This window comes from Hibiscus syriacus, unplaced genomic scaffold (assembly GCF_006381635.1).
Source record: "Hibiscus syriacus cultivar Baekdansim isolate YM2019G1 unplaced genomic scaffold, ASM638163v2 tig00111769_pilon, whole genome shotgun sequence".
NCBI classification, from domain to species: Eukaryota; Viridiplantae; Streptophyta; class Magnoliopsida; order Malvales; family Malvaceae; genus Hibiscus; species Hibiscus syriacus.
The window spans coordinates 547149-561982 of record NW_024063172.1 but is presented as its reverse complement, the minus strand read 5'-3'; the positions used below and the strand labels follow the sequence as shown (position 1 = coordinate 561982).

At 39.2% G+C, this 14834-nt stretch overlaps 3 protein-coding genes across 3 annotated transcripts; 2 read left to right on the top strand and 1 right to left on the bottom strand.

The window, feature by feature from the left end:
* Nucleotides 1-3082: 3082 nt before the first annotated feature.
* On the top strand, nucleotides 3083-5383 carry LOC120169792. The gene is made up of 3 exons (XM_039177904.1): nucleotides 3083-3664; nucleotides 3713-4705; nucleotides 4763-5383. The coding sequence occupies exons 1-3, from the start codon at nucleotides 3083-3085 to the stop codon at nucleotides 5381-5383; spliced, it is 2196 nt and encodes a 731-aa protein (XP_039033835.1).
* A 2817-nt stretch (nucleotides 5384-8200) lies between these two features.
* Nucleotides 8201-11137, top strand: LOC120169408 (probable hydroxyacylglutathione hydrolase 2, chloroplastic). The gene is made up of 8 exons (XM_039177545.1): nucleotides 8201-8239; nucleotides 9003-9185; nucleotides 9375-9578; nucleotides 9762-9885; nucleotides 9993-10089; nucleotides 10341-10419; nucleotides 10508-10606; nucleotides 10872-11137. The coding sequence occupies exons 1-8, from the start codon at nucleotides 8216-8218 to the stop codon at nucleotides 11022-11024; spliced, it is 963 nt and encodes a 320-aa protein (XP_039033476.1). The 5' UTR covers nucleotides 8201-8215; the 3' UTR covers nucleotides 11025-11137.
* Nucleotides 11138-11277: 140 nt separating this feature from the next.
* On the bottom strand, nucleotides 11278-14274 carry LOC120169407 (protein GAMETE EXPRESSED 3-like). The gene is made up of 9 exons (XM_039177544.1): nucleotides 13952-14274; nucleotides 13532-13858; nucleotides 13177-13423; nucleotides 12786-13070; nucleotides 12615-12701; nucleotides 12507-12539; nucleotides 12366-12425; nucleotides 12011-12153; nucleotides 11278-11940 (listed from the first exon to the last, which is right to left on the bottom strand). The coding sequence occupies exons 1-9, from the start codon at nucleotides 14240-14242 to the stop codon at nucleotides 11347-11349; spliced, it is 2067 nt and encodes a 688-aa protein (XP_039033475.1). The 5' UTR covers nucleotides 14243-14274; the 3' UTR covers nucleotides 11278-11346.
* Nucleotides 14275-14834: the final 560 nt, after the last annotated feature.

Here is a 14834-nt window from a genome sequence, read left to right as displayed (position 1 = left end):
GAAGATTCAAAAGTTTGGGGATTAATTTAGAATTAGAGTAATAGTTTGAGGATGAAATTGAAATGTTTAAAGTATAAGGACCAATTTGAAATAAGAACTATAGTTTGGGGATATATGATGCAATGAACTCATTTGAAATCAATGTTTTTATTTGGGTGAATTTTTGTAATAATGCAGTCGAAAAAAAATTATTCAAATAATACACTCGAGAGATTATTTACTCGAATGAGGTGAATGCTACAATACATATTGGAGTTCTACGTCTCTCTAAAATCACATGAAACACCATGCTTCCCTATACCACAATGCGTCCCCCTCCCCAACATGGTGCAATGACAGTGCGTCTCTCCCTTCCCCCAATTTAGCCTTCCCAATTTTTTTTATGGGTAAACTACACGGGTGACCATTTAATTATGGTCATAAATCATTTTGAGCAACGATGTTTCAATTTGATCAAAGAGACCACCTAACTATTTAAATTGTTCAATCAAGTCATGGTTCAATCAAGCCACTGGCCATTAAATTTTAACAAATGTGGCGTGACAGTTAAAATTTAACCAAGATAATGACTCCTAAGTTAACTTATTGGTATAATTATATATTTAGTCCTTGTTACTTACACTAGATGTCAATTTAATCCTAATTTTAATTAAATTCAATAAATTTAATCATTTGATATATAATGGACAATAAGTGTATATATATTGTATTATAGTATGTAAATTCTTTACTGATATTTAATAATATTTTATATATCTTAAATAATAAAATTGTGTCTTTGCAAAATTCCTTTTCTTTCTTCATTTCTTACGGTTTTCTCGGAAACCAAACCAAAAAAAATACCAACAGCTTTAACTTACCACTGCGCAAAGAAGAAACCCAATGTTTAAACAGGAGAAAAAGGAAAGAAATATTGAAATAAGAAGATGAGTTTCAACGATTCATCAATGTGTTCCATATTTCTGGTGAGATCGAAACATTTACATACCCAATGCTCCATATTATTAAATGATTTATAGAAAATATATTTAATAAGTTAAAACAAAAATAAAGGATTAAATTTATTGAATTTAACGATCAAATTGACCTCTTATGTAAGTAACAAGGACCAAATATATAATTATATTAAAAAAATTGACTGAGAGTCATTCTCTCAGTTAAATTTTAATTGTCACCTCACTTCCACTGTTAAAATGTTAACGGTCAATGACTTGATTAAACTATTTAAATAATTGGATGGTATGTTTGATAAAATTAAAATATCGGTTGTCAAAATGATTTTTAACCATAGTTAAGTGGTCACTCGTATAATTTATTTTTTTTATCTAAAATATAAAAAAAATATCAGAAATTTATTACATTCTATGTGTCTCTCCCAAATTTATCCCAAATTTATATAGAGGATTGGGAGAGGAGACACATAGACTACAATACATCTTTAGAGTGTCCTATAACAAACACGAAGAAATAATTATAAAAATGTATTACTTTACGAAATAAAAAAATCAGCCTAAAATTAGTAATTAGAAAGGTTCAATAAAGGTGGGGAGAACATTTCAAAGAGGTCGATTGCAAAAGGTGACAGCAAACAAGACACCTACATAGATAGCCCAACAACACTTCCACGTGTCAATCATCCAATGGATTTACTTCCTTTACTTTCTCACCAGCTGTAAACTTATCATTCAAGCTTATTTGTTAAAATTAAGATAAACTATGTATTTAATACATAAACTATCAATTTTATTTTTTTAATAATTATTTTTTTTAAATCATACATAATATTTAATATTTTTTTCATTTTAGTATTTACTGTTAAAAATTCAATAGATAGGCTTACGGGGTATTTAGTAATTAAATGATGGACCGCGAGAGAATAACAAGTTGATTAATATAGCCAAATTTCAGACTTATCAGACAATTGATGATAGAGATCGAAAGATAAAAAATCGAAGAATCTATTATCATTTGAGAAGATTATGATATTTTCTAATAAAATCAAAATCAAAATCACGTATAAAGTATAAAAAAGATGCAGATGGAAAAATTTTGATTTCATCGGTGGGTGATTATGTAATTTAGTTTCTCCTCTTTTAAAAAAACTTTTTGTTTTATTTAAAATATTCTATTAACTGTGAGAGAAATAAATTGAAATAATATTTACTTTAATTTTCTTCCTTTTAAAAATAAAACTTTTTGTTTTATTTAAACATATTTTCTTTCTCTGCCTTACAAAATAAATAGAAAAAATACTTTTTTCTTACACGAAAAAATCAATTATTTTTTACCTAAAAATCAAAGTTTCTGTCTTTTGCCTTCTTCTCCTCCTCTTCCCCCCACATAAACAAAAACATAATCGAGTGCCAGCCCACAACTACTTTAGTGTTCTCTCTTTAACGAGAGAAATAACTCTTAAAAGAAAGAAAACTCATTTTAGAGAGATAAAGTTTGAACCCGATGCTCTTGTCACAGACCGTCAGCCCATGACCGAACTCAACACAATCAAGGCTGCCAAAGACTATCTTTACCACGTTATGGGCCTTCTAGAAAACCCAAGTGAGCTGATCCAATCCACCTTGGAGATATGATAATTATTTAGCATTATCTTAGAAGATAATGATGCCAACTCATTGCCCACTTGTTGTAAATAGTGTAGAGCTCTCATCTTGGTCATTGATGTATTTTAATCCCAACCGTTCATTGTAGGGGACTCCAACTATAAAAGGAGGCTCACCCCCTTCATTTACACACCTCAAGTTGAGAAATACAAACTAGTATTCACTCTCAAATCTCTCTTCTTCATTTAGATCGCCCATCTCTTTATTTTCCCCAATTTCTTTTGGGTTAGCAACTTTCTAAGCATTCTTGCTTAGTGAAGGTTCGGGTCACTTAGCCGGTTTTCGACCAAGAAAACGTCTAAGGTCGCACGAGCTTGCTAGCAGCAGTCTAGCCTCGTTACAAGTGGTATCAGAGCGTGCCGTTGTGGGCAAGCAACAATCGTTTCGACCGAGTTTGGTGAAAGGTACGAAACCGGGTAAGTTCTGTTTACTCACAACTCGTTCAATTTAATTTGCTAACAGAAATGGCACCACAACATGGTGATGTGGGAGGTTCTGAGGGAAATGAGTCCCAAAATTCTGCAAAGAAGAGAGCACCATCAAGAGATGTTCTCGCATCCCTCCAGGAGAAGGTTACCAGGCTCGAAGGTTCCATGACGGAAGCCAGGGCAGTGCTGGACATGCTGGAGTCCGTAGACCTTGAAAGGCTGGGATCGATAGATCTCGATAAGCTAGATTCATTGGATTCTATCAAGGAGGAGGTTCAGGATTCACTCAACGAGTTAGATGCAAGGACAACCGATCGTGGTGATTCCTTAGAAGCCATGGTTGTGGCTTTAAGGAAGGAATTTGAGGAACTCAAGAGTGAGGGTTCCGATTCTGAGGTGGCAAAGCTAAAGAGGGAGGTCGAGTTGCTCATGACCGAGTTGTTGGTGTGCAAAGCTGCGTTCGGAAATAGCGCAACCACGATTGCACCCAAAACCTTGGGCGACATCCCTAAGCCGGAGAAGTTCAAAGGGTCCAGGTCAGCCCAAGATGTCGAGAATTTCCTTTGGGGGCTGGACCAATACTTTGCGGCCACATACATCACGGAGGATGCCAAGAAAGTAAGTATCGCTAGCGTTTACTTGTCCGAGGTTGCCCTCATGTGGTAGCGACGTAGATGCAACGATGTGAAGCGTAGTACTTATGCCATCGCAACGTGGAAAGAGTTCCAAGCGGAGTTCAAGGAACAATTATACCCGGAGTATGCCGAATATGAGGCACAGTCCAAACTGAGGCGTCTCAAGCAAGAAGGGTCATTAAGGGAGCATGTTCGAAAGTTCGCCGAAGTAAATCTCCAAGTCCCGAGTTTAAGTGAAGAGGACGGGTTCTTCACCTTCATGGATGGGCTAAAACCATGGGCGAAGAACGAGCTAAGGCGACGAGGGGTCAAGGATCTCTCGACTGCCTTGACGACGGCCGAGTCAGTCATTGAGCTTGGCGTCAAGAGTGTGGACTCCAAACCAAAGCCAAAGTTTCGAGACAGCAGTAGTGATAGGGACAGGGCATCCAGATCCGACAAAGATTCGAGTGGCAGTGGAAGGTCATCGAATAGTAAACACTTCGACAAGAAAGATAAGCCAATTATCCAATGTTACAACTGCAAGGGCCAAGGGCACTTGGCGAGGGACTGTTCGCAGAGGAACAAACTCTCAGCCATCAAGGAGAAAAATGAGGAAGAGAGTGAGACTCTTAAGCTTGGCTCCATTCTGAGCACCATGGAGGTCAAGAAGGGTCGAAAGAAGAAGGGGTTGATGTTCGTGGACGTCAACGTTGCTGGCCAAAAACTGAATGCACTAGTGGACACCGGTGCCTCAGAATTGTTCATGTCCGAACCAGTGGCCAAGAGACTTGGCCTTCATGTGGAGAAGGTGAATGGTTCCATCAAAACCGTGAATGCCGAAGAAGTTCTGATTGCGGGGGTCGCAAAAGGAATCGAGCTAACCGTTGGGGGATGGTCTGGAAGAGAAACCATTAAGGTAATTCCTCTTGATGATTTCGATTTTGTTCTTGGCTTAAGTTTCTTGGAAAGGATCAATGCTTTCCCGGTACCCTTTCCCGATTGCTTGTGCATCCTGGATCAAAAGCAACAATGTATCGTTCCAGTAAGCTGAGGGTCAAAAGTAGGGGCCAAAGTTTTATCCGTGATTCAATTCTTAAAGGAGGTATGCAAGGAGGAACCGATCTTCCTAGTTGTCTTGGTGTGTGACGAGCTAGCCACAACCAAAGATGTTCCCGACGTGGTGAGCCACGTTTTGGCAGAATTCAAAGACGTGATGCCTGCCGAGTTACCCAAGAAATTGCCTCCAAAGAGGGAGGTAGATCACAAGATTGAGCTTGTGCCAAATGCGGAGCCACTCGCTCGAGCCCCTTACCGAATGGCTCCGCCCGAGTTAAAAGAGATGCGCAGACAATTGAAGGATCTCCTCAATGCTGGTTACATTCGACCATCGAAGTCCCCCTATGGAGCTTCGGTGTTGTTTCAAAAGAAACACGATGGTTCTTTGCGGATGTGCATCGATTACCGGGTTTTGAATAAGCTCACAGTAAAGAACAAGTACCCGATTCCTCTTATTGCGGACTTGTTCGATCAGCTTGGTGGTGCAAGGTGGTTCACCAAGTTGGACTTGCGATCGGGCTATTACCAAGTAAAGATAGCCGAGGGAGATGAACCGAAGATAGCCTGTGTGACCAGGTACGGTTCGTATGAATACCTTGTGATGCCCTTTGGCCTCACGAATTCTCCAGCCACTTTCTGCACCTTGATGAACAAGGTGTTATAGCTCTTCTTGGATCGATTCGTTGTTGTCTACCTCGACGACATCGTCATCTATAGCAAGACGTTGGAGGAGCATGTCGAACACTTGAAGCAAGTGTTCTTGGTGTTGCGAGATAATGAGCTCTATGTTAAAGAGGAGAAGTGCTCATTTCTCATTTGCCCAAACAGAGGTCCCCTTCCTTGGCCATATTGTTGGAGGTGGCAAGATCTGGATGGACAGGGACAAGATTCGAGCCATTGAAGAATGGAAGGTGCCAACCAAGATGACGGAGCTGAGGTCATCCTTGGGGTTTGCCAACTATTACCGGCGTTTTATCAAAGGATACTCTAAAATCGCCGCCCCCTTAACCGAGTTATTGAAGAAAGACAAAAGGTGGGATTGGAGCCCAAAGTGTCAAAGTGCCTTTGACGAACTCAAGCTTGCTATGATAAGCGAGCCAGTCTTGGTGTTGTCTGATCACACCAAGTCCTTCGAAGTATTCACCGATGCATCCGACGTTGCTATTAGTGGCGTCCTAATGTAAGAAGGACATCCGGTTGCTTATGAAAGTCGGAAGCTTAACGAGACCGAAAGGCGATACACGGTCCATGAGAAGGAGATGATGGCAGTTGTGCACTGCTTGCGCACATGACGACATTATTTACTTGGGTCCAAGTTCATAGTGTTTACCGACAATGTTGCCAACAGTTACTTCCTAACCCAGAAGAAGTTGTCGCCGAAGCAGGCTCGATGGCAAGAATTTCTTGTCGAGTTTGATTTTTCCTTCGAGCACAAATCCGGAAAAGTAAATTTCGTAGTCGATGCCTTAAGCCGAAGGTACGACATGGAGTTCGTCAGTATGCCGACAGGACAGATGCGGGAACGCATCAAGGAGGGGTTGTCACATGATCCGATGGCCACTTCGTTAATGGAGCTTTCCACTGAGGGTAAGACTCAAAAATTTTGGCTCGAGGGAGGCTAATTATATGCTCGAGGACACAGCCTCTATGTGCCGCAATTTGAAGGATTACGAAAAGAGCTCATGAATGAATGTCACGATTCCAAGTGGGCGGGACATCCGGGGATCCACCGGACTTTGGCCTTGATAGCCGAACACTATTATTGGCCGCACATGGGCAATGATGTTGAGGCCTATGTGAAGACATGTCTTGTGTGCCAGCAAGACAAGATTGAGCAAAAGAAACCAGCTGGGTTGTTGTAGCCTTTGCCAATCCCTGAAAGACCATGGGAGAGTCTTTCTATGGATTTTATTGTCGGTCTGCCGGTTACCGATGGATTTTCTAGCATCATGGTAGTGATCGATAGATTTTCCAAGTATGGTACCTTTATCCCAGCATCCAAAGTATGCCTAGCCGAGGAAGCCGCTCGTCTTTTTCTAAAGCACGTGGTGAAGTACTGGGGCATTCCAAAGACGATTATCAGTGATCGAGACACAAGGTTCACTGGGAGGTTCTGGAAGGAGTTGTTCAAGTTGATGTGATCAAGCTTGAACTTCTCGACAAGTGTTCATCCACAGACGGATGAGCAGACCGAGAGAGTGAATGCGCTCGTAGAGACATACTTGAGGCACTATGTGAGTGCCACGTAACATGACTGGCCAAAATTATTGGATATAGCCCAATTTTCCTACAATTTGCAGAGGAGTGAAGCGATCAATCAGAGTCCATTTGAGATAGTTACCGGACAACAACCGCTCACACCAAATGCAATTGCGACCGGGTACAAGGGACCGAATCCAATAGCATACCAATTTGCCAAGGAGTGGCAGGAACAACATGAACTAGCCCGAGCTTGCTTGCACAAGGCCGGGAAGCGAACCAAGAAGTGGGCGGATCGAAAGCATCGGGACGTCAATTTTGAGGTTGGTGACCTAGTCCTTGCCAAATTAAGTGGGATCTTGCGCAACCCATATCACAAAGGGCTTGTGCAAAGATACGAGGGGCCATTCAAAGTTCTAAAGCGAGTAGGCACCATGGCCTATAGATTGAAGTTGCCTCCGACCATCAAAGCTCATCCTGTGTTCCATGTGAGTTTATTGAAGCCATACCATCAGGATGAGGAAGAACTAGATCGAGGCAAGTCACACTGAGCGCCAGTCGGGGTAAAAGTCTCTTACAAGAAGGAAGTAGGGCCATCCATGCGGAGAGAGCCGTTCATAGAGTGGGATATCGACCAAGGCATGAATACCTTGTTCAGTGGAAGGGACTTCCCGAGAGTGAAGGAAGTTGGGAGCCTTCCGAAGACTTATGGCAATTCCGAGATAAGATAGACCAGTTTCACTCTAGCCGCGCGAAGAGGGCGTCGCTAGAACTAGTGGGGGAGAATGTCACAGGCCCATGACCGAACTCAACACAATCAAGGCTGCCAAAGACTATCTTTACCACGTTCTGGGCCTTCTAGAAGACCCAAGTGAGCTGATCCAATCCACCTTGGAGACATGATAATTATTTAGCATTATCTTAGAAGATAATGATGCCAACTCATTGCCCACTTGTTGTAAATAGTGTAGAGCTCTCATCTTGGTCATTGATGTATTTTAATCCCAACCGTTCATTGTAGGGGACTCCAACTATAAAAGGAGGCTCACCCCCCTTCATTTACACACCTCAAGTTGAGAAATACAAACTAGTATTCACTCTCAAATCTCTCTTCTTCCTTTAGATCGCCCATCTCTTTATTTTCCTCAATTTTCTTTGGGTTAACAACTTTCTAAGCATTCTTGTTTAGTGAAGGTTCGGGTCACTTAGCCGGTTTTCGACCAAGAAAACGTCTAAGGCTGCACGAGCTTGCTAGCAGCAGTCTAGCCCCGTGACACTCTGTAAAGCTTCATCTGCTATGCCCTCCTTTCCTTGTTCCAGGGTTTGCTTCTTCCTTCCTTCCGTTTCGTTCCTTTTTCTTTTTTTCTTTTTATTTTGCATGTTTGTTTTTTCTTCTGTTGAATTTCCAACTTTTTTTGGGGAACAGAAATGAAAATGTAATGGCAAAGATCTGATTTTTTTGTCATGTTGTGGCTAATTGAGGAAATGGGTTTTTTTTTTGGTATTGCTATGATCTTTTTGGTATTGTTTGTGATATTTGGTTTGATTTTTGTGCCATTCTTACTTTTATTGCAATCTTCCAAAATTCAGTCATGTTTTTCTTATAGTTTTACCTTAATTAGGACAATCAGAACTTGTGTTAAAGAAAGACAATCAGAACTTGTGTTAAGAGAAAGACAACTATTTTGAGGATTTTATACCTGTCCAATTATCTGTTGAACATAGCTACTTCTGGAGAAAAAAGAATGAAAAGTTGGACTAACATCGGCTTCACGAAAGAAGCCTCTACTTCGAATGGAACTTCAGTTTTGATCAATTTGTTTTTATTCTATTTGGAATTATGGACATCCAAGCTGTGAAATCGTGTCATGCATAGTATTGGTGTTTCCATAAAAAAAAATTAGATATTGGTGGTTTAGGATCTCGATTGTAAGGACAAATGCTTTGAATTTCGATATGAATTTTCATTATTATTTTCCATGGAGCTTCTCTAAAATCTGTTGATTATTATTGCCGGTCCCTTTTTTCTTGTGTATATGTTGGCTTAGTATTTAAGTTTGAAAGCCTGCTTTCGAATGTTTTAGGTGAGGAGTGGGCTTTGTGTCTGGTTTGGCAAGAGGCAACTTTGCATTAGAAAGGGTCTCGTGTATGGCCTTATGCGCTTGCTATCGATTCCCTTCAAAACCTTGAGTGGAGCGAGTCGATCTCTTAGGGTTGCAGAGTTTTGCAGCGTTTCAAATATGTCTTCCTCATTACAAATTGAGTTGGTGAGCAAAACTCTTTCAATCTTTAATTGCAGGTTTTTCACTATTGCTTTTGCTCGACTGTTTGTTGCATTTCTTGTTTGACATGAAAAATGATTCGTTCGACTTCTTGTTGTTGAAGGTTAAAATTACAGTTTTCATGTACATTTGATATGAGCCTTTCCCTAACTGTTTTTTTTCCTATTTTTTCAGGTACCATGTCTTGGAGACAATTATGCGTATCTTTTACATGATGTGGACACAGGCACTGTTGGAGTCGTTGATCCTTCAGAAGCAGTACCGATTATTGATGCTTTGAGCCGTAAAGACTGGAATTTGACTTATATATTGAATACCAACCACCATCACGACCACACTGGTGGGAATACAGAGTTAAAAGCAAGGTATGGTGCAAAGGTATGACAAATTTTATCTAGTTCTAAGTTTTCTGTCACCTTTCAGCCCGTATCAGATAGTTAATTTTCTCTCAAATTATCAGCTCATCTATGGCATAGCTATCTGTAGCCTAATATGTCCTTTGGTTCTTGTTCATAATAGCCATAATAATAATAACAACAGTAATTGTGGTTTTTCATGAAGGTGATCGGTTCTGGAATAGACAAGGATAGGATTCCCGGAATTGATATTGTTCTAAATGATGGGGAAAAGTGGATGTTTGAAGGTCATGAGGTACAAATCATGGAAACTCCTGGTCATACCCGAGGTTAGATTTGTTTGCCAGTTCCATTGGAAATCACATGAATTATATACTTTTTTTAATATCAAAAGTTAATGAGAATTCTTTTTAAAATTTTATTTTGTCATATGCAGGCCATATTAGCTTCTATTTTCCTGGTTCTCGGGCAATATTTACCGGAGACACTTTGTTAAGCTTATCATGTGGCAAGCTTTTGGAAGGAACGCCAGAGAAAGTAATCCTGACATCTATATTTTATCATATTGTAGCTGACTGTCGACACCCTAACTTCATTTACAATTGCACGTGTCATTCTGATATTTTCGACACTAGTTTCTTTTTATTCTAACTGAAGGTTCATGGAGTTAAATTAAAACTTCTTAGTTTTATTCTAGATTTCTGGTGGTATATATCTCAATCCTTTTATAATCCGGCAAATCTTCATAGTTTTTGATACTATCATGACATCTGAGTTCTATCTGGCAGATGCTTTCTTCTCTACAGCGGATTATGTTGCTGCCTGATGATACAAATATATACTGTGGTCATGAATTTACTTTGGTTAGTCTACTTATTTTTGGACCCCAATCACTTAACCTTCCCGGACAATTCCGATAGGTTCTAACAATACACGTGTCCGTTTTGGCAGAGTAATTCGAAATATGCTTTATCTATAGAGCCCAAGAATGATGCCCTTCAGGCTTATGCCACCCATGTAGCTCACCTTCGCAACAAGGGATTGCCTACGGTAATTTCCGAGAGTTATTATTTTCTTTCTTAACTGGTTTCTAGGATCTCCTGAAGTTTAAAATGTTAAAATTATACTAGTGAGTTATGTTATCCGGACTCTTCGTTTTTCTTAAACCATCTATGCTTGACATATATGTCAATATTTGTATCAAACTAATCATATCCAAAAGCCACATTTGGGTCCGAGTAACATAGCTCATGAAGTTCATGAGTTTTGTAAAAAATGATCGTGATCCGATTGAGGTAAGGCCGTGATGTTTCAGATTCCAAGTACATTAAAGATGGAGAAGGCATGCAATCCATTCCTTCGGACATCAAATGCAGAAATCCGGCAGGCATTAGAAATTCCGTCGACTGCAAATGATGCAGAAGCTTTGGGTGCCATACGTCGAGCGATGGATAATTTCTTGGACTAACATACATAGCTACTTCATATATGATATGCTTCATTTCTGTTTGTGTATAGCTGAATTGATGGTTGCTCTTCCATTCCGAAACGATCAAACACCACCAATGTTTACATTTCCATGTACATATGATTTATTTTTTCGATACTTGAATCTCGTAAGCAAATCTCAACATATTATTTGCTTATTGATCATGTTCAATCTTTTAGGCCTTTTGGTAATAAAATGCATGACAACATTTTGCTTCCTGCTTACATGATTATAGCATAACCTGGATTTGTCTGAATTTATAAAAACCTTGTTCAAGATCCTGCTGTGTAATTAACATTAATTACATTAATGAAGAAAAGGTTCTCCTCTTTAGCCTAAGGCTTCTGCTACTACTTGGCATGGATGTTGCCACCATTCCCGCTCCATGAAAATTTTCTTGCACAGTTTCTTGCTGAACAAACGGGGAATCCATATACCCTTTTGAGCTTGAAACTGGTTCTGGACTTCTTTGATATCTTCTCTCAAGCTGTTCATCATCACTTGAACTTTCAACTTCAATGGCTGCCTTTGCCTTTCCTTTGACGGCAGGATTCTCTTCTACTTCAGAATCCGAAACATTGTCGCTGCTGCTTTCTTCTGAAGATGTATTGCTTAATGTTTGGAAAATTGTAAAACTTCCTTCCTTGGCCCTTTGGAAAGAACAGCTCCTTGTTCCTCCACTGTATAATGGAAGAACAGATTTCAGATTCGAAACTGTTTCATCTCTGCCTAAACTGTAGCTCGTCGATAGCTTTCTCGTAATTCCTTGCCTTTTCTGAACGAGTTCACCAAGTTCTTCCATTGTTGCTTCTTTTGTTACTCCTGCCGCTGTTGCCTTTTGCTCAAGCTCTGTAATTGTTCTATCAATTGCTTTCCTCTTAAGTTGAAGAGATCTCTGGATAGTGGAAAATTTGAACATATTGTATCGATACATTTTCATATCCGACATTAAGTGTAAAACTTACTCGTTTTTCTAGGAAGAGTCCTAGGTCTTGATCTTGAAGCTTCTTTTTCCTCCAAAAGACACAACAGAACCGCAAGGCGGCACCTAAAACTACCAATAGTATGGACTCCAATAATAGAAAGAGAAATATAGAACTTCTATAACCTGAAAATGAAGGGATAGTTTAGCTCTCACTTGATTCTAGAGGTAAAACTGTGTCAACAGTCGGAGTATTCATATCGCATACGTGTTATGTTTCATAATGTAATTGATTTAACCTGTGTTATTTAAATTTCGACACATTTTGCATTCCGATGCTTTCGTGTGGATTTAGTGCGATTAGACTTTTCATGCTGCGTCAAAAATTGCCATCTTACCTGTGTAAACGCTGAGGTGCTTGCTAGTTCCTTCGGAGCAGCTGGATGCAAGCTTTAGATCTGGTGACAGGTTCAGAAATCTGTGTCAAATAACTAATTAAAGAAATAACACATGGCGAAGCGTTTAACACAAAGAATTACCATTGCTTCGACAGGATAGCTGGTTGCCAATCTCTGCAAAATCCAAAATATCACAGGTATGTGTTTATTTAGTTAAAGAAGCATGGATTCGGGTTCTATAAATCTTACTTGAAGCAGTGATGAAAGCTAGAAGCATGCCCTCATCCACTACAAAGTTCTGCAGATCACTCTTGGACAACAAAGATACAAAATTGCCTGATAAAATCAACCATAAAAACCGAGAATGTAAATCCAATAAATAATATAGACAATGATGATTAAAAGGAAGATGTAAATCACCATGATTGCTTTCAGACCAGTAGATTTTGCCAGTGGATGGAACCATCAATGTGAAGACCGATCTTTTCGGTTTCATCGCAGAGACCTGAGTGAAACGGTCGTTCATATGGATAACCTTTCCCCCCATTTCTGTCTGACAAAAGTATACTGCATAACCAGAACAATCAAGGAGAATACTAAATTGAATCACAGAATCTAATGCATCTGCTTTAGCAAATTCGTTGAGAGTTCCAGTAGGTGAAAACGAGTATAGGAATCCATCCAATGAACCAATTGTCACCCAACCTGTTGTTTTTCAATTTCAAAGTTAAAAGCTGTAAAAGTATCTCTGATATCATAAAAAGACAACTTGCAAGAAGCTAAATTTGGAGGTAAAGAAGTAAAACTTGACCATAAGAATCAACCACTGGTGAAGATTCTGCAGAACTCAATGGCCCAATACTAGCCTGCCAAAGAACATTCCCTGAAGAAACGTCTAGTGCCAAAATAAGAGACTTAACAGGTACAGTAACAAATAATAGGCCATTGTTTCCTGGCGTAATGGTGTAAACCTTATCAAATGAACTTAAGTCCTGAATCCATTTAAACTGTGGACTTCGAATCGACAACGAATAAAGTTCCCCTTCGGTATTTGAGATCTGCATATGCAAAAAATAAAATAAAATGAAAATATCAACCTAGGAATTTTCTCAAACAGCTGGCAGTCTTAAAATGCCTGCATCAAATTACTGGTAAGCAAACCTTACATAAATACTAGCTTCACATTGATCAATCACAGGGGCTGAAGAAAAATAACAATCTGAAACATTTTTCCTGCAACCTTGCCTGTAGCCATACTGATTCATCACAGGTCCAATACTCCAGAGTAGTTCTCCCCGCATCAAATAAGCGAACAAACCCCGATTTTCAACATTGATAATAACAGATGAACACAATGTGCTTACTGCAATCCCAACAATTTCATCTCCTCGTTCACCCGGTCCAGGATCGAACAAGACTTGAATTGCAGGTTCTGAAGTTCCAATTTTAATGATATTGATTTGAAGTACCCTGTTTTCTGCAATCAAATAGATCTACCAATATTTGAACAAATCAACAATTACTGCATTCTGAAAATAACTAAAAGAAGCTATTAAAAGCAGTGATAATTTTTGTTCGGTTGTTACCTTTCCTCTACCTCCATGAACTGGGGACTTAGCCATGTTGCATTTCAAAGTCAAAGGTAAGAACCAAGCGATGGAACCGTTGTTTTCGAATGCAAACAACGTATTCTCGGAGCAAGCGTAAATTCTTCCACCGTCTCCGATTAAAGGTTTCGAAAGCCTATCACCGCCGTTTCTGAAACGTTCCTGGCCGTAAAACAGGTGTGGGTAATTAGGGAACCATGGGGACTGAGAAAACCCGAACTCGGAAGCCGACATGAAGAGGAAGAAGATAAGCAAAAGGATTGGTGGCATTGAGATTTTTCAGAGGAAGTTTAGATGTTTGAATGATGATCAAGTTATGCACATCAAAACGGGGAAAATTAAAGAAAAGAAAACCGTTTTTTAACTGCCTATTTTGGGCGGGAAAACATTGCAAACTCCCCCAAAGTAGGGTTAACCTTATATATAATCAATAAAAATTCTACAACACGTCGTATACTGTAATGTATCACTAAAGCGACGTGACGAAATATACCACAAAAATTTTTGTCATTATTATATAAATAATAAAAATATAAGAATTTATTTAAAATTAATCATTAATTAAAATTTAGTTTTACTTTTAATAGAATGATAATTAAATTACGTTCTTTCATTAAATTCTTAAAGAAATTCTTTAAAAAATTCACCCCAAAATATCATGTCACAAATCTAACGTTGTTGTTTGTCGTAGCCCACCGTCGCCCAACAATCACCCAACAATCGACCGTTGCCCAAGAGAAAGTTTCAATTGATTTGCACGAAGAAGGTAAGTTTTAATTTTCAATGGAAAAATTACATTCTAAAAGACCTGAAAATCTGACCCGAAAGACATGTTTTGCATCATTTATTGCTTAAAGTCATG